Below are 24,403 nucleotides of genomic sequence, written 5' to 3' on the forward strand. Positions count from 1 at the left end.
TTTAACATCGAAACTTGGTCATAGGTGATTTTTTTTATAATAAGGTCATAGTTGATAGTTGTGATGCTTCTGAAAACGATGGGTCTAGGACACACATTGGCAATGCTGCATCGTTTATTCTAGCTTTATTCCTTCTATTATTCCATATGTCTCATGACATGAATCCTTTGTTTTTTTTTAATGGTGAAGATGTGCCACAGGCACGGCGTCATGCACCGAGACCTTAAACCAGAGAACTTCTTATTTGCAAACAAGGAGAGTTCCCTGTTCCCCTCTGAAAGCAATTGATTTTGGGCTGTCCGTGTTCTTCAGGCCTGGTACGTTTCGCTGATAAATGAGCAATCACTTACTATTTGAACAAATTGCATTTGTTGCGCCTACATAAAATAAGAAAGTGAAGTGTCTTCAAGTATTTTTTCCTTTGTAATTTGCGCCGATGCATTTTATTGGAAATATGCTACACATTTCTTATACAAGAAAGCTCAATAGTTGCTTACGTCTTCTATTGGCTTCTCTGCTTCCATATGCAGGTGAACGATTTACTGAAATCGTAGGTAGTCCTTACTACATGGCTCCAGAGGTTTTAAAGCGAAACTATGGCCCTGAAGTTGATGTCTGGAGTGCTGGAGTGATACTTTTCATACTTCTTTGTGGTGTACCACCATTTTGGGCATGTATTTTCACCCTCTTATCTACAATGCATACATTTTTAATGGTAAGTTAGAACACCATTATAATCCTATAGTTGTGATGCTGTGCAGAAACTGAACAGGGAGTAGCACAAGCAATACGATCTGTGGTAGATTTCAAAAGAGAGCCATGGTCCAGAGTATCTGAGCCTGCTAAAGATCTTGTCAGGAGGATGCTAGAACCGGATCCACACACTCGGTTTACTGCAGCACAAGTACTTGGTAAGCATCACCATCACCTGTTCCAATTGAATCATCTATTTGGTTAGGTCTTGCTCCCTGCACTGCCCCTTCCGTCAGCACAGCATTCTCACATCCGGCTAAACCAGCCCCTAAAAAATGCATAGCATTTCTTAGTTACCATAAGCTCAAATAAAAATGTTGTACTACTCCACTACGGGTACTCAAAAAAAGAACAGTGGCCGAAGCTCTGGCAGACCATACTTGGGTTTCTGACATAAGGGCTGCTTTAAGTCAGAACGGCCTCATGGAATACCTCGAGCTTTGGGAACACGCTTTCAGAGTTTCATCTCAACAATTCAGATGACATACATCAATGGAAGTTTGAAAGCTCAGGTATTTTCTCTTCAAGATCAGCCTACAGAGCCTTCTTTGTTGGAACCGTGCAGGTTGAGCCTTGGAAAAGATAGTGGAAGGCTTGGGTTCCTAACAAATGCAAGAACTTTTTGTGGCTTGCTATCCGCAATCGCTATTGGACAGCTGATCAATTACAAAAAAAAGGGACTTCCGCACCCTGATCAGTGTCCCCTTTGTGACCAAGAGGATGAAACCGCCCAACATCTGCTCACCGTGTCTTGTGCCCACAACTTACAACCTTTGAACCTAGCTAGTTTTGTGCCCACTCGTTGAACTTTATCCTTTGCAGATTGGTGGAGGAAATCAGCAAGGAAAGTACAGAAGCAACAAGGAAAGGGCTTCAAATTGTTAGGTGTTCTAGAATCTCTAGCTCAAATGGAACCACAAAGGTCGCATGAAATCCAAACCTTGGTCACTATGACCTCTCATATTCATCTTTCTTCTTTCTTGCCTCTGTTCTTCTTCTTGTTCTAGCTGGCTAGGGCCTCGGGAAGCCCCTATGTATGTGTCTGTGTGCATGTCGGTGGTGCTTCCCCGGTAATGGCAACGTGAGCATGATCGGGTGCTTGAACGGGGTACCACCCCTTCTTTTATATCGCTGCTCACCGGGGGGAACCGACATCCCTAGGTCGGTTCCCGTCCCCGATCAGGACGGGTACGGGATGGAAACATCCCGTTCTCTTATCTTCATTTATTTATTCATTAATTGCTTTATTGTACATTCACTGTTAAGCTTACTGTTTAAGCTTTACAGATCATCATCTAACATTCACCCCCTTGATCGTAAGGCTTAAACTTATAAGTCCATTTTCAACAAAATGACGCACCAAGACAAAAAGATTGCAATGGTGAATCATAAATACCATTGAACCCAGTTGCTATAGTACGCCACCTCATATCAAATGAACTTCTTTAACTTAGGAGCTCCAAAACTTATTCCTTATGCTTATAGAAAACTTACGGACTCACATTTCAAAAGATGGTACACCAGATCAATCAATCACTGCAGTCAATTAAGTACCACAGGACTAAGTGACCATGGTTCCCATTCAAAATCAAAGTAACTCCTCTTAGGCTTATGGGGAGATGGGGTTATAATAGTTCCTGAGTGCAGTTAGTTTTCCTTTTATATATATAAAACATATACATTTATCCTCATATATTTATTCTTATGTGCATGCACCTTTTAAAAGAGGAAAGAAAAACAACATATTTCCAGAATCATAACTTGTCCCTTAGTAATAGGCTGCCTTTTATTTCTTATGCCGGCAATTTATTAGCCAAGCCTCTAAACATGATGCTCAATCTTTAGGACTTATGTCACATCACTTAATGCTTACATATTGAGCACCATAATCTTAGAACTTATTTTATGCTCAACACTTATGACAAACTTAATTTGTCAAGCACCACTTAGTCTTAAACATAGTTTATGTAGGCCTTGAATATTCATATTTGATTCTGGATTCAATCTTTCACAATGTCTTAGGTCTGGGAATACCTCTCGACATGTTAGTCGATCCAAAATTGCACTCTTTCGTTTAATAATTTCCGGGATAAATTGCTTAAAGCAATTTCTTATCTTTAAAATGATATGGATCAGGGACACAAATCCATATTTGACGGTGTACTATTCAAAACATGCCACAATTTAACTTGCATCTTTAATGATGCTTTTATGGAAAGTATTGGTTGAAGCCTTCCACATATGACTTCTCCCACAAGAGTGTTGACAATACTTTATGTGGAATTTTTTCTAGTATCAACACTTCTTGTAGCATAATTGTCCAAAATATTGGACTCTTTACTTGTGGACATGTAATATAATACCTTTGCATTTATGCCAATAAGGCAAAGTGTTCTTAATTGATTTTTCCAGAGGTCGAGTCCTGGACTTATTTCCCAGATATCCCGGACCTTTTAAGGATACTTAGGGCCTTTTATAACTTAAGTAAACACATAATACTTACGTCTGCCACAACATAAGCAAACTTATTGCCCTTAATGGGAATCAACCCATTTTCTGGACCTTTATCTTGGTGAACATTATTGTTCAAAACTTAAGAGATATCCCCAAGACAATCTTAGTATCCAGATGAAAGAAAATCTGGATTTTATGTACACAATATCCCTATTGTTTAAAACTTAATTAAATAACTTATTTCTCATTGTATTTATGTATCATTTATGGACTTCAATAGTTTTTCAAATGATGAGCAACAAATGTCATCAATTCTTTATATCTTATATAACATAATCAATCCCTTTCATTTTAAGTGGGATTGATCAAAGATCTTCATGTGGGCTTAAAAGCACCACAAGGAGCTAAAGCAAGTATTCATAAGTGAGCTTAGCTAATTTTCTTTTAATATTATTTTTCCTTGCTTTAGAGCTCCCTTCTAATTTTCAACTTAGTGACATTAGTGGTGAGATATGATACTGAAATAGTATCCAGTTCTAAGGCTAACATATAGCTCATGGTAAGAATAACATTGTTAATTAAATGATACATAAGAAACTAACACATGATAAACTTATCTTAATATTTTGTCAATATTTAATTCTTACCTGACATAAAGAAGTGGAAAATGCTTTCTTAATGAAAGTTCCACTCTCCCCCTAGAAATGTGGACTATACAATAGTACCATATTTCGAAGAACTTTCATAGCCTTTTATTAATATATATTCTAAGTAAAAATACCTATTCCAACATATAAGAACAATATGAATGTATACATTGGAAATAAACATAATTTTATTCCAACAGAAACAAATTATCTTTCTTTCCATAAATACAATTCTTTAAAACTTAGTATTTTACTTACTTAGAGACTCATCTTATTACCTTAGTCTCATTTTCTTTGATCATAATTATGCCCAGAGGCATATCACATTATCTTATCCTTATTGATACACAATGAGGAAAATAACTCACCATTAATGTCAAATGTGTTTTTAACATAACTTATCTTGAGGATTGCTCCCCCTGATTCTTACGTTTATCTAGAATTGAGGGATTGCTCCCCTTTATTCTGATATTTGTTTTAGATATAAACTCCTTTCATTACTCCGATTCAAAATCAGCTTTGGCCAAAAGATGAACCGGAATAACAAAATTTTGTAGTCACACATTCACCAATCAGCTTTGGCCAGAATGATGAACGTATGCCACACTTAACCAGAGTGTTATTTCTTTTGCAGCGGAAACTTTATTGAAAATGACTCATATGCATTGACATAATTTCTTATTATTCATATCACTCAATATTAGCTTAATCTGTTAAAACTTAGTTTATGATTATGCCCACAATTGCTTAAGAGCTCGCAACTTAGTAACTCAATTAATCTTAGTGACACATAACCATAAACAATTTTGGTCAGTATATAGTCATGAGTCACAAAAGTAATCATAATCTTCGAAGTGAGAATGACATATGACTACAAACAACTTTTAGTCAGTATATAGCCACAAGTCAATTAATCATGATATCCCGAGACTCTTTTAAGCAAATATGCATTTATCAGAGGACATCTTTATTAAAATAAACTCAATTTGTCCTCATATATTACTTTAGTATTCTCATCAACATTATTTGTGGCTCAATTAAGAAAATATTCAAAAGCCAGCTTTAAGATTTATGTCCAAAATTGAACTCACTAAGTATGCATGGCTTAAGAATAATATACTTTATTAATAAATTAAATCATGATGATCCATGATTGTAAAACCTGGGCCTGGGCCGGGAAAGCGCCGCGCCCGCCGGCCTCCCGCCGGCCCGCTCTACGGCCGCGCGCGCCAGCCGTCGGATCAGATCCGACGGCCCGTGTATCGCCCCCCGCCGTATAAAAGCAGCGTCGGCCGTGCACCCCCAAACCCTAATCTTCATTTTCTCCCTCCCTCTCTCTCTCTCTTCTCTCCGACAGCTAGTGCGAGCGACGGCGGCGAGCGGCGCGGAGCGCCTCGCCGGCGCCGAGAGAGGGAGACGGCAACACCGAGCTCCGCTCGCCGGAGTTGCGTGCCACAGATGCGGGCACACAGCTCCATCGAGCGTTGCTCGACGGTGCCCTAAGGGCACCTCACCGGCCGCGTGTAGATCCGCAGCAGCGGCGACGGCGAACTTCAGATCCGACCGGTGACCGGTCACCTCGGCCACATGGCGTGTGAGGGGTCGGCGCTGGTCGGTGCGGGGGGGTCGTGAGGCCGCTCGGGACCAGGTCCGACGTGCGCTCGCCATTCGCGACGGCCATGGCGGCGGCCATGGCGACGGTGGTGGCCATGCCGGCCCTTAAGGTAAGCCCCCCGACCTCCTCTTTAGTTCATAGGGTTAGGGTTTCTTAGGGTTTGGGGATTTTCTTAGGGTTAGGGTTTCGGCAGTGGGATTTGGGGGGTTTCTTTAGTGGATTAGAGTTTCGGGCTGCATGATTTGGGCGAAAAACATTATGACAGAGGCATGAACTTGTGCAATTAGAGTGCACAGAGCTCTAATTGGGCTCCAATTGATGCTAACCCATGCTCTAGATGCCATTGTTAGGTGTTCTAGGATCTCTAGCTCAAATGGAACCACAAAGGTCGCATGAAATCCATACCTTGGTCACTAGGACCTCTCATCTTCATCTTTCTTCTTTCTTGCCTCTGTTCTTCTTCTTGTTCTAGCTGGCTAGGGCCTCGTGAAGCCCCTGTATATGTGTCTATGTGCATGTCGGTGGTGCTTCCCCGGTAATGGCAACGTGAGCATGATCGGGTGCTTGAACGGGGTACCACCCCTTCTTTTATATCGCTGCTCACCAGGGGGAACCGACATCCCTAGGTCAGTTCCCGTCCCCGATCAGGACGGGTACGGGATGGAAACATCCCGTTCTCTTATCTTCATTTATTTCTTCATTAATTGTTTTACTGTACATTCACTGTTAAGCTTACTGTTTAAGCTTTACAGGTCATCATCTAACACAAATCTCTTGTCATTCTTGGTGCATGGATCCTCTGGAAACACAGGAATGCCTGTGTGTTTGATGGATCTGCTCCGAGCATCCCGACCGCTCTACAGGCCTTCAAAGATGAATCTCATTTATGGGTAGTAAGGGGAGCTAAAGGGCTTCTTGGTCTGGGGCTGGGAAGTGCTGCCTAGGTGTGTTTTAGTGTGATCCTTTGATCCCTTGTCAGGTTCTTTCTTTGTTTCTGTAACAGTCCTCTCTAGGAAAAACTTTTTCTCCTCTCATCACTCTGATCCAAGGTGGTGAGCTGGACTTGTAATTGGATCATTCTCTTCTTAATACAATGATACGCAGCTCTCCAGCGTATTCGAGAAAAAAAATGTTCTACTACACATTCATCACTGTGTTGTTATTATTACTGACCCACCTAGATACAGATTCAGAATCTTTTCTTCTTTAGTGCAACAATGGCCTGCTCTCCTACTGTTCGAAGGGGAGAGGGGGGGGGTGGATTCAAATTATAACCCAATATGCAGCCTAAATAGTTCCCAAACTCTGAAAGCTACACAATGCTTAAAAAAAGATGAATGGATTCTGGTTCCCTCTCATTCAAATTATCTCCTATCAGCAGTCAGTAGCCTATTGCTGATTACTTGCTTAACAACCACAGAAAAATTGATAACTGCAGGAGGCACAATAAAATATCTGAATGACAGGAATATGAAGTCAAACCATGCCTCTAAAGATAATCACATCATACAAGGATTGCACAAAATAAACTCCATTTGAATTAAAAGGCAAAACAATCGTATCACAGTTATCAATCGAAAAATCACCTCAGCTATGTTAACAAGTTCATTCCATAAATTCATCACAATGCTGTTTAATAACTGACACAAGATATCTTGATTAAAAAGAGTTCACAGTTTCTTCCATGTTTCAATTACCTGATGCTATCGAAGAGTGCAGCCACAATGGGCATGATGGTAATGGGTAATAATAGTCCTGCGTACAAAATTTATAGTCGTTTGGTGTTATTGTTGACGCAGAATTAGCCAACACAGAAGCGCGAGAACGCGCAGGATTGCAATGATCGCAACCAAACGAAGTACCCCGGCGACCGGTCAGACCGGTCACGCCAACCAGTCAGACCGGTTGGGCGCAGAGCAGCTTTGCGAAGACCTAGGGCCGCAAGCTTGGGAGGGACCCCGTCGGAGCTCGCAGATCTATGTTTGCCTTGCAGTCGGCAGGCCACCCAAGACGTCCTTGAAAAAGTCGTAGAGATGAGCAAAGAACAACACGAGATTGGAAAAGTTAGGGTTTGAGAAAAAAAAGTAAATAGTAGATTGATTTGATTTGATTGGGTAGAAGGACCTCAATCGGCCTGGCCTTTATATTTATAGGTCGGGGAGGACGTACCCCTTCTAAATCGAGTTACAAAAGAACTCTACAAAGCAAATCTAACCAGACTCAGATTACACATGACCAGACTGGTCTGACCGGTTGGCCCGACCGGTCAGACTGGTCGGCCTCGCACCTTGCCAATTTTGGCTGCCAACAGTAATATACTGATTGCTACATTCCTTGGTTGGCTGTAAAGATTAAATTGATATTATTTCGTGACAACGAAGAAAAGGATATATCATCAACAAGATATAAAGATCAAAGCATATACCTGAAGAATAGGAGGGATGGACCCGGACACATTCTGTCCACCTAAAGAAAAGATAGCACGAAAATGAAAACATTAGGAACAGGTGCACTCGATATAGAAATAACTAACATTATAATAATGCCATAAATAACTTTCAACTTAAAATAAGGTCGGTACTTCTGATAGAGATATTTAAAAGGAAACTTAGCAACTCTATCCATGCACAAAATAACAGGGCATCAGCGAACTAACCCCCCCCCCCCCCCCCCTAGCATGCCATGAGCACTCATACACATGCATAAATGCATCTGAATGTCATTTTCATTCCAGTTTCAAGCAAAAAAAAAAATCCTGAATCAATCGTCAATACTATTGAATTATGACAATGCATACTTGTGGAATATTCTAGAATATTTTGGAAAGCATAAAAGAGAAGATATTTGCCATGGAAGAATCTGGAATTGTTTCTTCATGGCAAAGTAAAGAAGAGTCTAGAACCTAGATATTTATGTATGGTAAGAAATATCTAGATATTAGGATAAGTATGAGAATATTCTAGAGTTGGATATTTTGGTTAGAATAGTGTGGAATGTTGCCACGTGGCAACATCATAGAGATCGTGTACTAGTATAAATAGGGGTGCCACCCCTCCCCCAAGTGCTATGACTTGGAGTGTCATTTGAGTCCTAGGTAGCATGGTAAGGTTGTCATGGTGTGAGTGTAGGTGTGTCATGGTGAGTCATAGGATAGCCACATAAAGAGACATAAAGAGTGTAAGTGTTATCTGTTGTATCATGTTGAGTTATGAATAAAGGTTTGAGTTCCCTTGTAAGTGTTAGTCTCCCAGTTTCTAAGTACTTAGTGTATAAGTTGTGATCTATCGTAGGTTGGCTCTGCCACCCGGAATCACAAAGGGTCTAGGGTTCATCGTAGGAAGGATCTGCCTCCCGGAAGCAGTTTTATTTGTTGGTAGGCTCTGCCACCTGGAAGCGAAAAGACAGACCTTATACACTAAGCAGCTAGAAATTAAAAAGGCTAACCGACTCTAGGGTGAGTTGGTGTGTTTTGGGTGTAAGTTCTGTGCATAGTGGGTATTAGGGGCACCTCGATTCCCAATAAATACATAAGAGCAGCTGAATGATATTGATTTGAAAATTCAAAATAGAATGACAAAGGGCAATCATGATTGAAGGCATAGGTATCAATGCCAGGAAAAATACTTAGCTAATCAGTATGAACTTGACGGGGGTGTAAACTCGGGACCCCTGACGGGCTTGACTCGTGCAGGGACAGCCCAACCAGTCTCCTGGGCCGGATGCTGCGCGGCCCACCAACCGGCGTAGGCAGTTGCCTTCCTTCATAAGCCAACACGGCTGGAGCCCGACCTCCTGGGACACGTGGAAGCTTCCCGACCTAGCGCCCTGGGTCAGAGCCGTACCGGACGACCCGGGCCGTGCGCTCCAAGATTGCCGCCCCGTCTGACAAGCGTGCCGGTCAAGACAGGCCCCCGCACAGGCTCCACGACGCATATTCCCCTTATCTCGCGGCGTAGACATAGGCTACAGGGCTCTCTGACAGAGGGATAGCGCCGCCTGTGCGGGCCCTGCGACACTATGGGAGAGGGCGTCAACGGACGTCGCCTCCCGTGCTGTAATGATGGTCGCCCCTGCGCACCACTCCATTACGCCAGCGAGCGTGACCGGATGTCCCCTGCCTGGCCTCGGTAAGGTACCCCTCACCGGGCGTGCTGTCCTACGGGTAGGGGCTACGCAAGGAAGATGTGAGGTAGCCCTGCAGGTAAGGAGCATAGGCCTAGACGGATAAGACCGGAGGTGATCCCCGAGCGACCATCCGAGTGACCAGGCCATCCCGACTGGCCTAGGATGGGACAACGCTTGGACAACTTGTTGCCCAAGAAAACCAACCGGACTCAAGCCTCCCCACTCCCGACTGACCGAGTGGGCCTCGACGACTGACAAGGACGAAGGACTCCCAGACGGAGCCCAGACACAACGCTAAATATATGCAAATGGGGGCCCCACCTTGGACTATAAAAGGGAAAGCCCCCCACGTAGGAGAGGGTTGGACTCCCAAGGGTTCGACACCGCTTGACACCGTTTGTAAGCTCCCCTCAGAACTTTTGAGCACCCGGGCTCGAGAGCAATAGAGCAAGAACACCATCCCACATACTGGACGTAGGGCATTTTTGGCCCAAACCAGTCTAAATCCTCGAGTCTTTGCGTGCTAGACCATATCCGATCAAGCGCACAACAAACGAGCAATCGACTAGTTTAGTAGTCGCTCATTTCCCGCAGCGACAGAACTACTAATACACAAGACAACAAGACAACAGTACATCAACCCCCACCACCCCACCAACCCCCCACCCACCCACCCCACACCACCACACACAAACTAACCCAAAGCTCACACCACGCGTGCATGCCATACCAGTTCAAAATAAATAAACATGCTTGCTTCAATTACCTACATGTAAGAACAGTGGATTGGAATTCATGGAAAAGAAAGAGTTTCCCCAGTTACCTGATGAATCTGAATTCAAGTAATTGGACAAGTCACAGGGTATGTAAGTTGTTTTTGAAAAGAGAGTTCTGTAAGTTGTTTTTGAAAAGAGAGTTCTTCGAGAGAGAACTGGTGAAACATCTTCAAGTGTCCGACTCTTGATGTCAAACATCATAACACAAAAATCTTGGTCCATTTGTTTGACCTTAGAAGTCATGTAAAATGAATTGCTACCATCCGTACTGAGGGTCGGGACAGATGTTTACAATGTCTTCAATGTAGTATCGCTGCCCCCAAACTCATGCAAAAAAAAGCAATATGAACTGGGTTGTTCACAATGATGTCCTTGACATCAACCAAACAATATTTGTGCCAAGCAGTTGATGATAGGGTCCTGCTCCATATGATGAGTCTCCAACCTAGGTACTTGTAGATCACCTCTTCCATGTCCTCCTCTGAGTCTTGCAGCAAATCATTGGATGATACATCGACCGGTAATATGTCATGAACTGACTTTCTTTCCTTGATCACGGGCATCCATTGGGCTTTGAAACCATCTCCGCAGAAAACAACATCACGGACTGGTTGTTCGGCCGGGAGCAACTTGGGCAATGGGATCAACTGGTATGTGGGCTTGTCCATAAACACGTCACAGACCAGAATACCATTCAAGAGATTGACAAATGCGAGCTTACTTCCTCCAACAGATATCACCTTTCCTACATTTGATATACGGCGATTTCCAAGAGCCAGCATGTTCTTGGTCCATGTGCCCCGCTCGGATTGGAACACATGGAGCTCGTGCGCGAGCTGTCCTTCGACCAACCTGAAACCAAGCGCAGCCAAGACGAAGCCATTGCCATTACCGTTGCTGCCACCACGGAGGAAGCCGACGGATGCCATGACCCGAACTCCGTCGAGGTAATTGCTGATGTCTCGCAGATGTTCAAATGAGGGCCGGCGCCCGCGCCCTACTCGATCTTGGAGCCGCAGGCGAAGCCGACGCTGATTAGGGCGAGATCATCCACCGAGTGGAGGATGCGCGGCTTCCCGAGGAAGTCAAATTTCTCCGTCAGGCCGGGACAGTGGACGCGGAAGTGCGAAAGGCCCGGCGGATCGGCGGCGAAGAAAGAGACCTTCACGAGTTACCCTGAGCTCGTCTGGGCCTCGGGTGTGGTCGTCGGGTTCCCGCGACTCTCGTCGTCGATGTCCGCCTCCGCGTCAAGCAAGACCCAGGTGGGGAAGCTGGATGTCCGCCTCCTCGTCATGGATTGCTCGATCGATCGGTGCTTGGGCCTACCCAAAAATTATGAACCCTTTTTTAAAAGGGTTGTTTGTAGTGTAAACAAGGGTGGTTTGGTACATTCCCTTCGCACCAATTTAGATCGGTTCCGATTAACAAAATAGATGGCTTCTTCCCCATCACCTGAAGGCCAGCCGGCGGCCGCTGCACGCTCCTCCACCGGCAGCCCATCCACTTGGTGCCACCGCAGTGGAGTTCCCCAACCGCCACCGCTCCCATGGCCTTGCTGCCGTAGGGGCTCGCTGTCAGGACATCACAGCGCGCTGGGGCTCTGCACCCTGGGCCTCCGTGTCACCGTGTGCTTCTACTACGCCCGTAGGCTCGCCAATACGCAGTCGTTCTTCTCATACCTTGGAAGTTGGAATCCATCCTCCAACTGGCCAGGTCTAGGCAGTGCGGGCACCGAAGGAGATGCGGCGGCAAGAGCCTGGGCGCCGCCGGCAGCGTGGGAGATGCATCAAAGAGAGTCGTTAATTAATATGTGCCGGCCGTCGATCAAACGTATTACACGCAAGGATTGGGTTTGGTGAATCGAACATACGAGCAGACACACCAAATGAAACTACTAAAATACCCTTTGCCTTATTTTTAGAGGCAGTTCCTGGCCCACAAAATTATAGGTTCTGGTTCTACATCTTAGTTCTTCGTAATAGGTTCCTTTCACTTTTAACCTTTGGATCTGGATTCTTGGACGGCTCTTAAAATTTCCAAGCACCATAAAATTTCTCGAATCTTAATTGTTGATGTGTCTGCATTATGTTTTGGCTGACATGAACCAGACATGCCCTAAAATTCTCATTGAGTTACACAGAAGGACTAGATGATTACCTTAGTTTGGTTGTCTGCTCAAATGAGTTTGTATGCATGTCTATTAAATCGAAATATGATGCTTGAAATTGACCATGAGTTTACTAACTGTATGTTTCAAATTATTCTGTCATTGCTTTTCTGGCAATGTCGAATGAATGGGCAGAACATCCATGGTTACATAACTCTAAAAAGATGCCAGACATTTCTCTCGGTGATGCTGTCCAAGCAAGGCTGCAGCAATTTGCTGCAATGAACAAGTTAAAAGAAGTACTAACGGTAGGGATTACTGCATGTTGGTAAAAAAAAAAGTTATCAACTTTCCTTATTGAACAGAAATTAGTATATATATATTTTTTTGCATAAAAAGTGCATTCTAAAGTAACTTAATTTTATTCTTAAACATCTGCAGGTAATTGCTGAGCATATGTCTGTCGAGGGAGCAGCTGACATAAAATGGATGTGAACAAGAATGGCAAGCTAACATTCGAGGAATTCAAGGCTGGGCTTAAAAAACTTGGAAACCAAATGCCTGACTCAGACCTTCGGATAATAATGGATGCCGTGAGTTGCTTATGAAAGATGCTGTGAGATGCTTGTGTGAGTTGCAGGTAATTACTTTAAATGCTCTGCAAGCTGGTGTTGATAAAAATGGGACCCTGGACTACGCGGAATTTGTGACTGTCTGTTCATGTGAGGAAAATAGGAAATGACAAACACATTCAAAAGGCCTTCACATACTTCGACCAGGATAAGAGTGGATACACTGAAATTGAAGAAAGAGTGACCGTTCGGGGTAATAGCACCTCGGCGCTGCGAATAATGGCACCGAGCTAGGCGCTGCGGATAATGGCACCGAGCTCGGCGTTGCGGATCTCAGCGCCGAGCGGTAACCTTTCGCGACGAATCTAATGACAGTAATTAATTCTTGATTAGCTACAATGATGCTGCAATGACCATGCTGTAATTACGCGGTCAAAAATCTCATTAGATTCGTCAGAGTTTCTAGCGCAAAATTCTAAAGTTGGTTTTGTAGACTGCCTTTAGAATTCTAGGAAACCAAACAAGATCAATAGTTCACTGGCGGCATGGTCAATGGTTCTGTAGAAAATAGCGAGATCTAACGAGAATTCAGAACCCAGCCAATACTCCACAACACTTGTGCTGAAACTTGTGACGTTCAGTTATTCTAACAAATTTCTCGAACACTGAAGAGCTGAATCAATGGCCCTAATCTGTAACTGGAATATTATGGTACAGCAAACAAAGTTTTTGGGCCAAAAACACATAGTATTGATTGACAATACCCCATGAATGGCCGTACTGGCTAGTGAGTCTACAAAAACAAATTGTGATCATCTATTCAGCCAAAGCCAGCTAAACAGATCGTGCATATCCAAAGCATTCCACTTGCCACCCAAAATTCGGTACCTCCAAATTGTGACCTTCAAAGGCCCAAGCACAGCTATCACCAGAATGAATCTGACGATGAACGGACCACAGCTAACTCATGATTATACCACAAAAAGGAGCAATACCTCAGACATCACCTGACTGGCCCAACTACAGCAAAATGCTGTTTTGGCGACCTCCTTTGATCAAAATAGAACACGAATGCCCTTGGACCTAGCTGTAACAGACAAACCCTTTTCATGTCGTATCTTATGACAACGGAAGAGCCAAAAAAGGAACAAATGACCTAACCAAAAGATACCAGATTATCCTCAAGTGTGACATTCAGGCCATATGAGGCAGCACCAGCAACCTTCCACCAACTCCATAACACAATGGAGTGTGAGTAACGAGGATCCGTAAAAGGCCCTTCCCTCCACAGAAATTATCTAGACAGAAGGGATTCCCACAGTAAAAACATAGAGCGCAATGTCACTGCTTACATAAGCCAAACAGCTAGCAGAGGAGATTAGTCTTACATTGATCACACTCTCAACTAAACTGGCAGCCGACTGATGCATGTTGAAGCCTTCAGGAGATGGTACGCACACTAGAGGCTAACTTTTATTTAAGATAAGTAAACATAGCAAGCACTAGCACACTACAAGCCACATAGTTTTCAGAAAAGAGAATAGAATATCTTGTCTTCTGGGGGTGCCAATTCAGAGATATGTACAGAAACTACAATATAAAGATGCCAGTCTCACATTTCAGATCACCTTCACCATACTGCAAGCCTGCATCCGGCGGTGTCTGCAATTTAGATGAAACTACTGAAGTTATCAAGCCCATCAATAAAAGGGTTGCTCTTACCATTGTTCATATCAATATGGTCGCAGTATTTATCATTACCTTCAGGTCTCAGAAGAGTGTGGAGCACTTTCATCATCAGATGGCGAGGATGGATCAGAGAAGAGTGCGCTCAAAGCAGAGAAGATAGGACTATCTGAATGGTTATCTCCATTACGGTTAGTACTTTCTGTATCACTACTGCTTGCAGCAACATTGTCTCCATCGCCGTTCATGGCCCCGGCACTGCTGGCTGATTCACATGGGTTCTTCGTCTCCTCAGTAGGCAACTGAAATCGACAAATTGGGCAAGAACTGTGAAGCTCCAGCCATGGAAGGATGCACTGACAGTGGAATTTATGCTGACAGGGCATCTGCTTTGCTTCTGCTCCCATCTCAAAATCCTCAAGACAGACTGAACAACCCAACACTTCCTTGATGTTCACAGTTGGCAATGCAGCTACCGCCTCCTTCTTGGCAGGTGGTGTGCCAGAACGATTGAGATCACTCTCTGCCAAACGCTGCAACAGAATATCTAAGCCAGGACCAAGAAAGTAATCCGCAGCTGATACACCAGAACTTGTGTTGCTTGATTCCTCTTGGTTGTCATCGCGTCCAAACGTTCCTTGGAGAATGATGGCCTCATTGTTAGAGTTGATCAGTATTAGGCTTTCTGTCCTCTCTCTCCCACGATTGCTCAGCCTCTCTATTGCCCTCTGCCTCTCCACCCTCCTCTCGACAGCCTGCCTCTCTGCCCTCTGCCTCTCCCTTCTTTCTCTCTCCATATCTCTCTCTGTATCACTGTCAGTGTCATCCAAGCCCCTCATGTCATCACGCATAGTTTGAATCAGCCTGGCAAGCGCTGACGAGGGCATCCTCCTTCGCCTCCTACTGAATAGTTCAAACTCACGGTCTGAATCATCCTCTTCATCATCCTCATCAGCATCAGCATCTTCCATGGCCTCCCTCCTGAGTCTTGATCTGCGCGAGGAACCCCCCAGCATACCAAAAAGCAGCGGAGCCAAAACGGAGAGGGAGCGATCAGACCTTGTGTTTGTAGCTGGTTCAAAGCCTTCAGATTCCATCTCTTCCACAAACCCACCCTCACAGCTAGGACACTTCATTTCCGGCATAGGATCGATCACCTCCTCACACATGTGGCACCAATACCTAACTCCCTGGTCTTCATCCATCTTGAAACAAACTCTCTTGACACTCTCTGTTTCGCTTCAGCAGTATCTTCCAGTCCTAATTCACCCCTGAATACTTATAGCAACCATCAAAAGCTCTACCGCGTCAAGGAGATGTCTTCCTTCCCTGGTCTGAGAAAGTTATCCTTGTCACCCTGAAACAAATTTCCCCATGAGCATCTGTACTTATTTACAAGAACGAAAACACGCACGCAAAGATTAAGGTACTAACAGATCTACCAAAAGAAAGGTAAACCAGTTGCAAACCTAATCCCACTGAACAAGCAATAAAGGAAGGATATTTCTAGGAAACTTTCTACACGAGCATCTGCAACTAAAGCACATATGCCTTCATTCAGGAGCACGAAACCTAGTACAAAAACACAGACCAAGCAAAGAGCAGACCCCAGTTCCCCAGGTTTCAGCGAAACTGGGGGGCCAAGCAATCAAAACCCACCCTACTCCACCAGCACTACTCTAACGCCGCAGAATCTCACGCCAGAACCGAATCAAAGCAAGCAAGAGCACGGATCTACGCAGCGGCCTCATCTAAACCTACCGCTTCCAAAAGCGACGAAACTAGATGAAAGGGATCAGGCGAAACAGCAGCTCGGAAATCCGAAATTTGAAGAGGGGAGGAGGGGGGGGGGCGGAACAATTACCTCGCAGCGTCGCGGTGCGGGATTTCACTTCAGGCCATGATCCCCCCGCGCGGCGCGCCCGGCGTCGAGGACGAGGAGCAGTTCGAGTGGCAGGGTGGAGACCTGGAGCGGACGGGGGATAAGTTTTTTTTTTTTTTTTGAGAAGCGGACGGGGGATAAGCTGTGCAGAGAGGAAACCACGCGGAAGGTCCCGGATTCGCGAGCTGAGTAGTGAGTACTACTACTCCGTAGTTTGTTTGGGCTAATCGTGATTTGGGGTGTGCTTATCGCCCCTACAACGCCAATATTTTACACATTTGACCCTGATTAAAACTTATTTACAGAGGCGATGGGTCTGGAAGGGTACTTGAGTAAATAGATTAATTGGCCCTAGACTTTTTTTTCTTCTCCTTTTTCCCCAAAGTCCAAACAGTACATTCTGGATCTCGAGGCCATACGCGCTGCAATTGAAGGTTGCGCCACGATCAACCAACCATGTTTTTTCTTCCTCGGTTTGACGCGTGGCGTCCACGTGGCTGCGGGCGACAAAAGAAAAAGAACACCTCATTGCTCACCCAATTGAGTACTGCGATATGCCGATATTCCTGAGGGCCTGCTTCGTCTATTTAGCATAACTCCGGCTACTCTAAAAACAAATCTAATTTCAACTTATTTAAGTGATTTTTCTGACAGAGCTAAAACCGTTTTGAAAATATTTGATAAAGCAGCTTCTTCTAACTACTTAATATAAATTAAAAAAGTCAAATGATCATACTATCCTATCTAATTTTTTTCTCAATTCTTCCAATTTATTTATTTTGTCCTTCTCTTCCATTCATCATTCTTCTTATCCGCTCATCATATCCATCCCGTGCAAGCCGGTACGGGGCCGTTCCGGCCTCGCCGCCTGCGCTCGCGCCCCGCAGCGGCTATGCCCACAGCCGGCCGTCTTGGCTCCGGCCGCGCGCTCCTCGTTGCCGGCCGCCTCGACACCCGGCCGTGCGCTCCTCTTCGTCGGCCACCTCCTCCGCCTTGAGCTAGCTCACTCCGGCGGCCTGCACCTCAACCTCGCGCCAACGGCTGTCGCCTCTTGCGCCTCAGTTATGTCAGAGTTCGATGGCTGCGCTGCGCCCACGTGGCAGTTTTTAGTTCCCCTGGCGCCGTGGGATTCGCCGATTCCGCTTGAGTTGACTTTCAGTCCGAGACGGAATCAGGTCTGCACGTGGTAGACGATGCGTACGGTGCGCGGAAGAATCTGCTGCCACGTTCGATTAGCAAAATTATACCGTGATTTTTTTTTTAGAACGGGCAGATGAGCCAAAGCTAAACCATACGGAGTACATGGACAGCACAACATGAAAGATACTAACAAGTGTTGATGGACTCTTCAAGGAAATGTGGGGGCATGCGTGCAATCTGCATACGAGCTTCAGTGGTGGAGAAGCAAAGCGGCTCACGGTCATGTGACCCGCCAAGTGGTCCATTATATTTTGTCCCTTCGAGTACAGTATCATGTAATATAGCAAAAATCTTTGTGTCTTTCTAGAGAGAAATTAAAAACATGCTCCAATAAATAAGAATGAAAAAACCAAAGGAAATAGGGGAGTAAGCTTGTGCTGTGAGCATTTTGCTCTGTGGAAATGATTCAGATTATGTATCCTTCGGAGATTCATGGGGTCATTTGCTCCACTGAAAAGAAGGGGAGTGTGCTGTGGGAGGTGGCTCTATAAAAATAGTCTCGGAAATACCGATAGCAGTTTATTTATTTATTTTTTTAAAAAAACATCCACTAGTAGTTTTTGCAGCCCCAAGAGCTGGGGCCCCACAGCCCAACTACTTTGACATCATGCCCCCTGAGATTGGCCGAGACCTTTGGATTCTAGACTTCCATCGAATCAGAAAAGAGCAGGAGAGATTGGCTACAGCCTTGACTTTTGCTTAGTGCCCTCCAGCAACTTGTCAAACGCTAGTAGTAAAAAACGACACTTTACTGACCCGGATCATCCATGCATTTGGGGTGATCCCTCCCTAGTTTCGAAGCATGTGTTTGGTTCCGAGACTTTGTGGGATAGGTTGAACCCGTCCTACTGTGGTCTTGTTTAGATGCAAAAAGTTTTAGGTGTAAAGTACTGTAGCATTTTCATTTATATTTGGTAATTATTGTCCTGTCATGAGTTAATTAGGCTCAAAAGATTAGTCTCGCAAATTATAGTCAAATTGTGTAATTAGTTATTTTATTTAACTACATTTAATACTTCATGCATGCGTTCAAAAATTCGATTTGACGGGGAATCTTGTAAAGTTTTGAAATTTTGAGTGCATCTAAACATGGCGTTTTTTTGTCAGGTTGAACTCATGTAATATTTGGTTAGAGGGTTGGGTTGATTCTAATTTTGTGTTTGGTTCCAAGTCTACACACGTGGATTGAGGTTACCGTTTCTAGCACCGTTAGCAACTATTTTTTTTGCGGGGCCCACATGTCAATCTCACTGCTCATCTTCCTCCTCCCTTTCCTTCTTCCTCTCCCTCCTTTCTTCCTCCTACTAGAGCTAGCTTCTGTTCGGTCCCCTGCGCGCCTCCCTGCCGACCACCGCGCCCCCGCCCCCACGCGCCTCCCCCGCCAGCCGTTGCGCCTCCCCCTGCGCACCAAGGCTTAGCGCCGCCTGGTGCCGCTCGCCACGGCATCGATGCCTTCCTCCTGCCCCTACTCCTTCTCGACCAAGACAAGCTCGGTGGCGCCGCCCCTTCCGCCACCACAGGCTCAGTGGCACCGCCCCTTGCCCGTGTGCCGCGCCGTCTCTGCCCGGCCACAGCAAGCTCGGCGGCACCCCTGCCCCTGACTGAGCCGCGGGCCGCGTCCAGCACCCCGCCGGTCCAACTGCGGCTCGCCGCCACCCAGCACCCCTCCCGCGCTCCGCGCCGTCCCTGCCCAGCCACGGCAGGCTCGGCGGTGGCCCTACCCTGCCTGAGCCAAGGGCCGCGCCTAGCTCCCCGCCGGTCCGACTGCGGCTCGCCGCTGCCCAGCACCCCTCCCGCGCGGCCGAGAGCCTAGCCTCGCCCTGCTCCCAGCCACAGCCTTGCCTTGCCTCCCCTCGTGCTGACGGCGCGGACGGCGTCGAAGTGGGTCGGGATGGTCCGCTCGATTTGGTCAGACCATCACGACCTACATCTGAGAGGCATATTTCCTGTAGGAATGAACTCAATCCACCTCTCGTTGTAACCAAACGCGGGTCCAAGTATATCAGACCCATTCTCAACCCACTTCAGACCCACCCCAACCAAACACACCCGAAGAGAACCAGTAGGAGAACCCACCTAGTTCGAAGATGCAACTACCTGTCGCACGCACACCTACTGGCAGCGAGGCTGGCGAAACAGTGAAAGCAACGCATCCGCACGGCTACCAGACTCTCCTCCGGCACCAAACAGCCTGCCTGGTGGCTGCGAACAGACACCGACCGCATCGCAACAGGCAGCAGCGTCCAAGACGCGTCCACAGGCGAGCATTCGCCGTCGTCGTCCTCCTCCTCTAGTGCTCCGCCAAAGATGCAGTACAAGATACAGAGGAAAAGCGCGTGCCAAGATGCAGTACAGGAAACAGAGGCCCTGTTTAGATCACAACCTGTAAACCCCGTAAACGCAAAAAAAACGTCACATCGAATATTTGGACATATGCATGGAGTATTAAATGAAATCTATTTACAAAACTTTTTGCATGGATCGGCTGTAAATCGCGAGACGAATCTAATGAGCCTACTTAATCTATGATTTGTAACAGTTATGCTACAGTAACCATCTGCTAATTATAAATTAATCATGGATTAATTAGCATCATTAGATTCGTCTCGCGATTTACAACCCATATGTGAAAAAAGTTTTGTAAATAGATTTCAGTTAGTACTTCAAATTAGTAAGATTCCATCGCAAAAAATTTTTGCGTTCCATCTAAATACGCCCAGAGGAAAAGGGCGTGCCTGCCTGACGTTCATGTTCTGCAGCAACTGCAAGGTAGGCTGTGTTTAGATCTGTAAAATAGTGGGAAAAATGATCACATCGGACACTGTAGCACTTTTCGTTTGTTTGTGGTAATTGTTGTCCTACCAAGACCTAACTAGACTCAAAAGATTCGTCTCATCGTGTACATCAAAATTATACAATTAGTTTTTTTATTTACCTACATTTAATGCTCCATGCATGAGGCAAGAGATTTGATGTGATAGGTGAATAGTGAAGTTTGGAGAGAGAAAATTTGTAACTAAACACAGCCGCAGATGCAAAGGAAAGGAGGGAGGGTCCCAAGTGCCCCCCGAGGGCTAGTTTGGAAGCGCATTTCCCCACCGGGATCCCCGTGATTTCCCGGGGTGTGAAACCCGCGGGGCGAGGAATTGCAGCCCACTTCCCTGCGTTTTCCACGGGGAAGATATCCAAGACACGTGAGGCCGGGAGTGCTTCCCCGGTTCCTCGACCCCTCGCTTCTCGTCGTCACTGTCTTCACTCGTGAGTCACCATGCCGCCGCCGCCGCCTCCTCCCAAGCGACCTCACCCTCCGTCTCCCAAGCGCCCCCCCCCCCCTCCGCTGTCTTGTCCGCGAGCAAGACCCCCACCCCGACACCAGCACTTCGGCCTTCGTCCGCATCTCCTCCCGAACTCCGCCATGAATGAGATCCCCGCGCGCCGCTGTCGTGGATCCACCCTCCGCCCCTCTATCATGGCCTTTGCTGTGCCTCTCTTGCGAGCCTGCACCTCCTCCTCTGCTTGGTGAGTCCGGCACCTTCGCCTCCGCTCGCATCTCCTTGGCCGCTAGGGTTTCTTCTCACATCACTTCCCGGTTCTTGTAGATATTGGAGAGGAAGAATTGCAGGCATGCATCCACTAGCGGAGACGACCTGATGGATTTGGTCCTAGGCGTGGGCGATTCAAGGATCTTGTCCAGCTGTAGCACTTGAGCGCGACCGGTGGATCGTCAAGATCCACAAGGTAAGCTTGCTGCTCCCTCGAGTCACATTGTTTGTTTGCTTTTCAAATTGCTGCTTGTGATTCATGTTCAAATCTGCTTCTCCTCTCGTTTATTTGATTCATTCAGATCTGCTCGTGATTTTGTTCCTTTTATTTATTTGTTCAAGCATATGTGCTTGATTTACTTGCTCATGGATACCACCAACGCTACCACTAAATCAGAAGAAAATGCCAAGATCTATTTCTATAATATTATTTTTTGTCCATGAGTCTGTTATCAACTTGGGGACCAATTTATATGTGTCGTGGGGTTTCTAGGGGTACCCACAGCCGGGTGACGGACCGCACCCGCCTATTCCCAGTGAGGGAGTACTCGGGGAAGCACTAGGCGATGGGGCTGAATCTACGCTGCGAGAGGGACTCAAGAACACACGATTTAGAGTGGTTCGGGCCGCCCCGGAGCGTAATACCCTACGTCCACTGGGAGATGTATTGTTCTTGGTGGTGTGAATGAACCTATCCTCTGCTGGCCTTGGCTCCCACCCAGCCTGAGGTTTTCTAGCGGCGCCCCCTCCTTTTATAGACCAAGGGGGGAGCGGATACATTGGACGTTGGGGCCCCGACAGGTGGGCCCAACGTGACTGTGCAGCATACTGCGCAGAGTACTCAAACGGCTACAGTAGTTGCGAATCTTTCCTCCGATATGCTTCCGCACACTGTTGCCCTTCTGACTCAGGGGGGTCTTCTCTTGTCCCGTCAGCTAGGTGCCCATTGGAGTAACGTAGCTTACGGCGTGGCCTGCTGAGGCTATTATGTAGGCGTCATAATGGGTGAAGCCGAGCAGTCACATCCTTCTGTCATGGCAGACTGGCAGGCGCGGAGTGGGCGGCGCCAGCGGCTCCACTACGCATCTTGGTAATACGCGATCAATAGCCCCCTGGTCAAGGAATCGCCTCGGCTTCTGCTGCATCAATGCGGACGTCCACCTACCACAATGAATGCAGCGGTGGGTGAGGCTTAGTACAGAGACCAAGCGGCCTTGTCCCTGTAGACACGTGTCGGCTCCGGACCGTCCCGAGGCAGGGCGTCGACTTCTTCCCTCAAAGAGGGGTCCGGTCACTATACAGGTGGTCCAGGACCCCATGAGGGGTCCGGGACTCCGCGGGGGTCCGGACTCCTCAGGAGGTCCGGAGCCCCAGCTGCTTGCGTTTGAGTGCCTGCCTCTCCCAGGACACGTGGCGTCTCCGGACCTTCCCCAGTCGTGGAACGGTTCCGGATTGTTGTCGGGAGAACAGGACTTCGGACCGCAGGGGTCCAGCTGTTTGGATGTAGTCAAGGATAACTACAAAGGCCCTTGCCTAGACACAGCAAGAGGGGTACCCCAGTCCTGGGGTACCGACAGTGGCCCCCGGGCCCACCTCGGGAGAGGTACGAACCCGTGGGTGGGCCACTGTCGTGATGTGTTTCCACGCAAGCTCGATTGCGTTGGTGTGCTCGTGCAGAGAGCGGGTGCTCCGGACCCCTGAGGCCGGTACACCTGTTGCCAGGTTCGGGTACTAGAGCGCTCTCCTCAGGGCGACGAGGGTGTAGGCTTAGGGTACAGAACCAAGCTAAGCGGCTACACAGACCTCGGATCGCTCAGGGAGCAAGCACCACTTCCCGGACCCGGCACTTGGAGCCACCGTGGCGAGCGGTCTCCGCCGGAGTGGGCCACCGGAGTGGACTTGGAGCGACCGTGGCGAGCGGTCTCATAGTATGTTACCGGACCTCATAGTAAGGTGCAAAGAAACCAAACCTTATACTAGAAGAGAGCCCGGGACCTCTAAAGACAGCAGTCCTGGATGCTAGAGTACTTGTAACAGGGTAGTGAAGTACATAAACTTAGGGTACATTACCAAGCTAAGCTACGCGGATCTCTCTACCCCAGGATACAAATACCACCTCTCCAGAGCAGGTCCTTAGGGGTCCGGACTGCCTTCCAGCTAGAAGGGGTGTCTTCACCTGACCACAAGCCAGCAACTTAACTTGGATTGTTAGCAACAAGGGAAACTCCGTTCAAGAGGAAAGAATAGTTAAACCAAGGCGAATAAATGTAATCAGGATGGAGCCTAGGTAAACTGAGGAAGAAAATCTCCTTTATTATTGTGGTTGTCACGGTATACATCAGAGGTCGGGATTACGAGGTCGGACCTCCACCGCTCCGGACCGCTTTTTGCCTGTTTGTGCGATAGGGCCAGAGGTCGGGTTTACAAGGTCGGACCTTGACCGCTCTGGACACACACGTAGGTGCCACGTTTTTACAAAGGAGGAACTCTCTCTTAGTCTTTTCTTAGGAGTAACCTACGGCTGCATGCTATACAGCGTGTCCTTCTCCGGTTGGAAGTGGTGCGACCACTCCCGAATTCTTCATAGTCGTCGGAGGCGAAGGCGCCCTGGATGTGCCTGAACCGCATCATCCAGCATCACCTCGGGAGCTCGGGGGACCCCTCCTTGCCTAAGAGCTGTCACATGCTTACATGGCATGAGACAAATTCTTTGGCTTTGAATGGGAGAGGCCCCCAGCCGTCGTCGTCGTCTGCCGATGGAAACCAGACGCGCTTGCACAGCAGATGGACCGGACGTGGAGCGCGGAGAGGTGCGGTCGTTCGCCGGCTTGTCCTTGGTGCTAGCGCCAGGGGTCCCCGCGCCTGGCGACGGGGCCTTGTCTGCAGCAGCACCGAGCTACGCTGAGGCGGATCTCCGGTGCTGGCGACGGCAGGACGACACGGCCAACTTCCTCCGGGATAGTCGTCGGCTCCGGGCTCCATGTTGAGAGGAAGCCTTGAGCCGACGTCATGCCGCCGGAGGGGAAGGATGGCCATTGCTTGAG

At 47.1% G+C, this 24,403-nt stretch overlaps 1 protein-coding gene and 1 pseudogene across 7 annotated transcripts; one reads left to right on the plus strand and one right to left on the minus strand.

Moving 5' to 3' along the window:
• The first annotated feature begins 180 nt into the window (after positions 1–180).
• LOC120687308 lies at positions 181–13,343 on the plus strand (annotated as a pseudogene).
• A 380-nt stretch (positions 13,344–13,723) lies between these two features.
• LOC120687820 (E3 ubiquitin-protein ligase SIRP1-like) lies at positions 13,724–16,828 on the minus strand. Of its 7 annotated transcripts, XR_005680841.1 has the most exons (6): positions 16,600–16,798; positions 14,811–16,092; positions 14,438–14,711; positions 14,221–14,347; positions 14,045–14,136; positions 13,724–13,951 (listed from the first exon to the last, which is right to left on the minus strand). XR_005680841.1 is itself a non-coding variant. In XM_039969845.1 (3 exons), exon 2 carries the CDS (start codon positions 15,938–15,940, stop codon positions 14,813–14,815), a length of 1,128 nt encoding a protein of 375 aa, XP_039825779.1. In that variant the 5' UTR covers positions 15,941–16,092; positions 16,600–16,828; the 3' UTR covers positions 14,140–14,711; positions 14,811–14,812. The 7 variants fall into 7 exon arrangements, 2 of the variants coding, with proteins under 2 accessions (XP_039825779.1, XP_039825778.1); XR_005680844.1 differs by having other exon boundaries at positions 13,724–14,136; positions 16,600–16,828; XR_005680845.1 differs by having other exon boundaries at positions 14,045–14,347; positions 16,600–16,828.
• Positions 16,829–24,403: the final 7,575 nt, after the last annotated feature.

Source organism: Panicum virgatum, chromosome 9N (genome assembly GCF_016808335.1).
Source record: "Panicum virgatum strain AP13 chromosome 9N, P.virgatum_v5, whole genome shotgun sequence".
NCBI classification, from domain to species: Eukaryota; Viridiplantae; Streptophyta; class Magnoliopsida; order Poales; family Poaceae; genus Panicum; species Panicum virgatum.

Coding starts and splice junctions, on each gene's coding strand:
- LOC120687820 (XM_039969845.1), bottom strand. CDS start 15,940: ATGGATGAAGACCAGGGAGTTAGGTATTGGTGCCACATGTGTGAGGAG.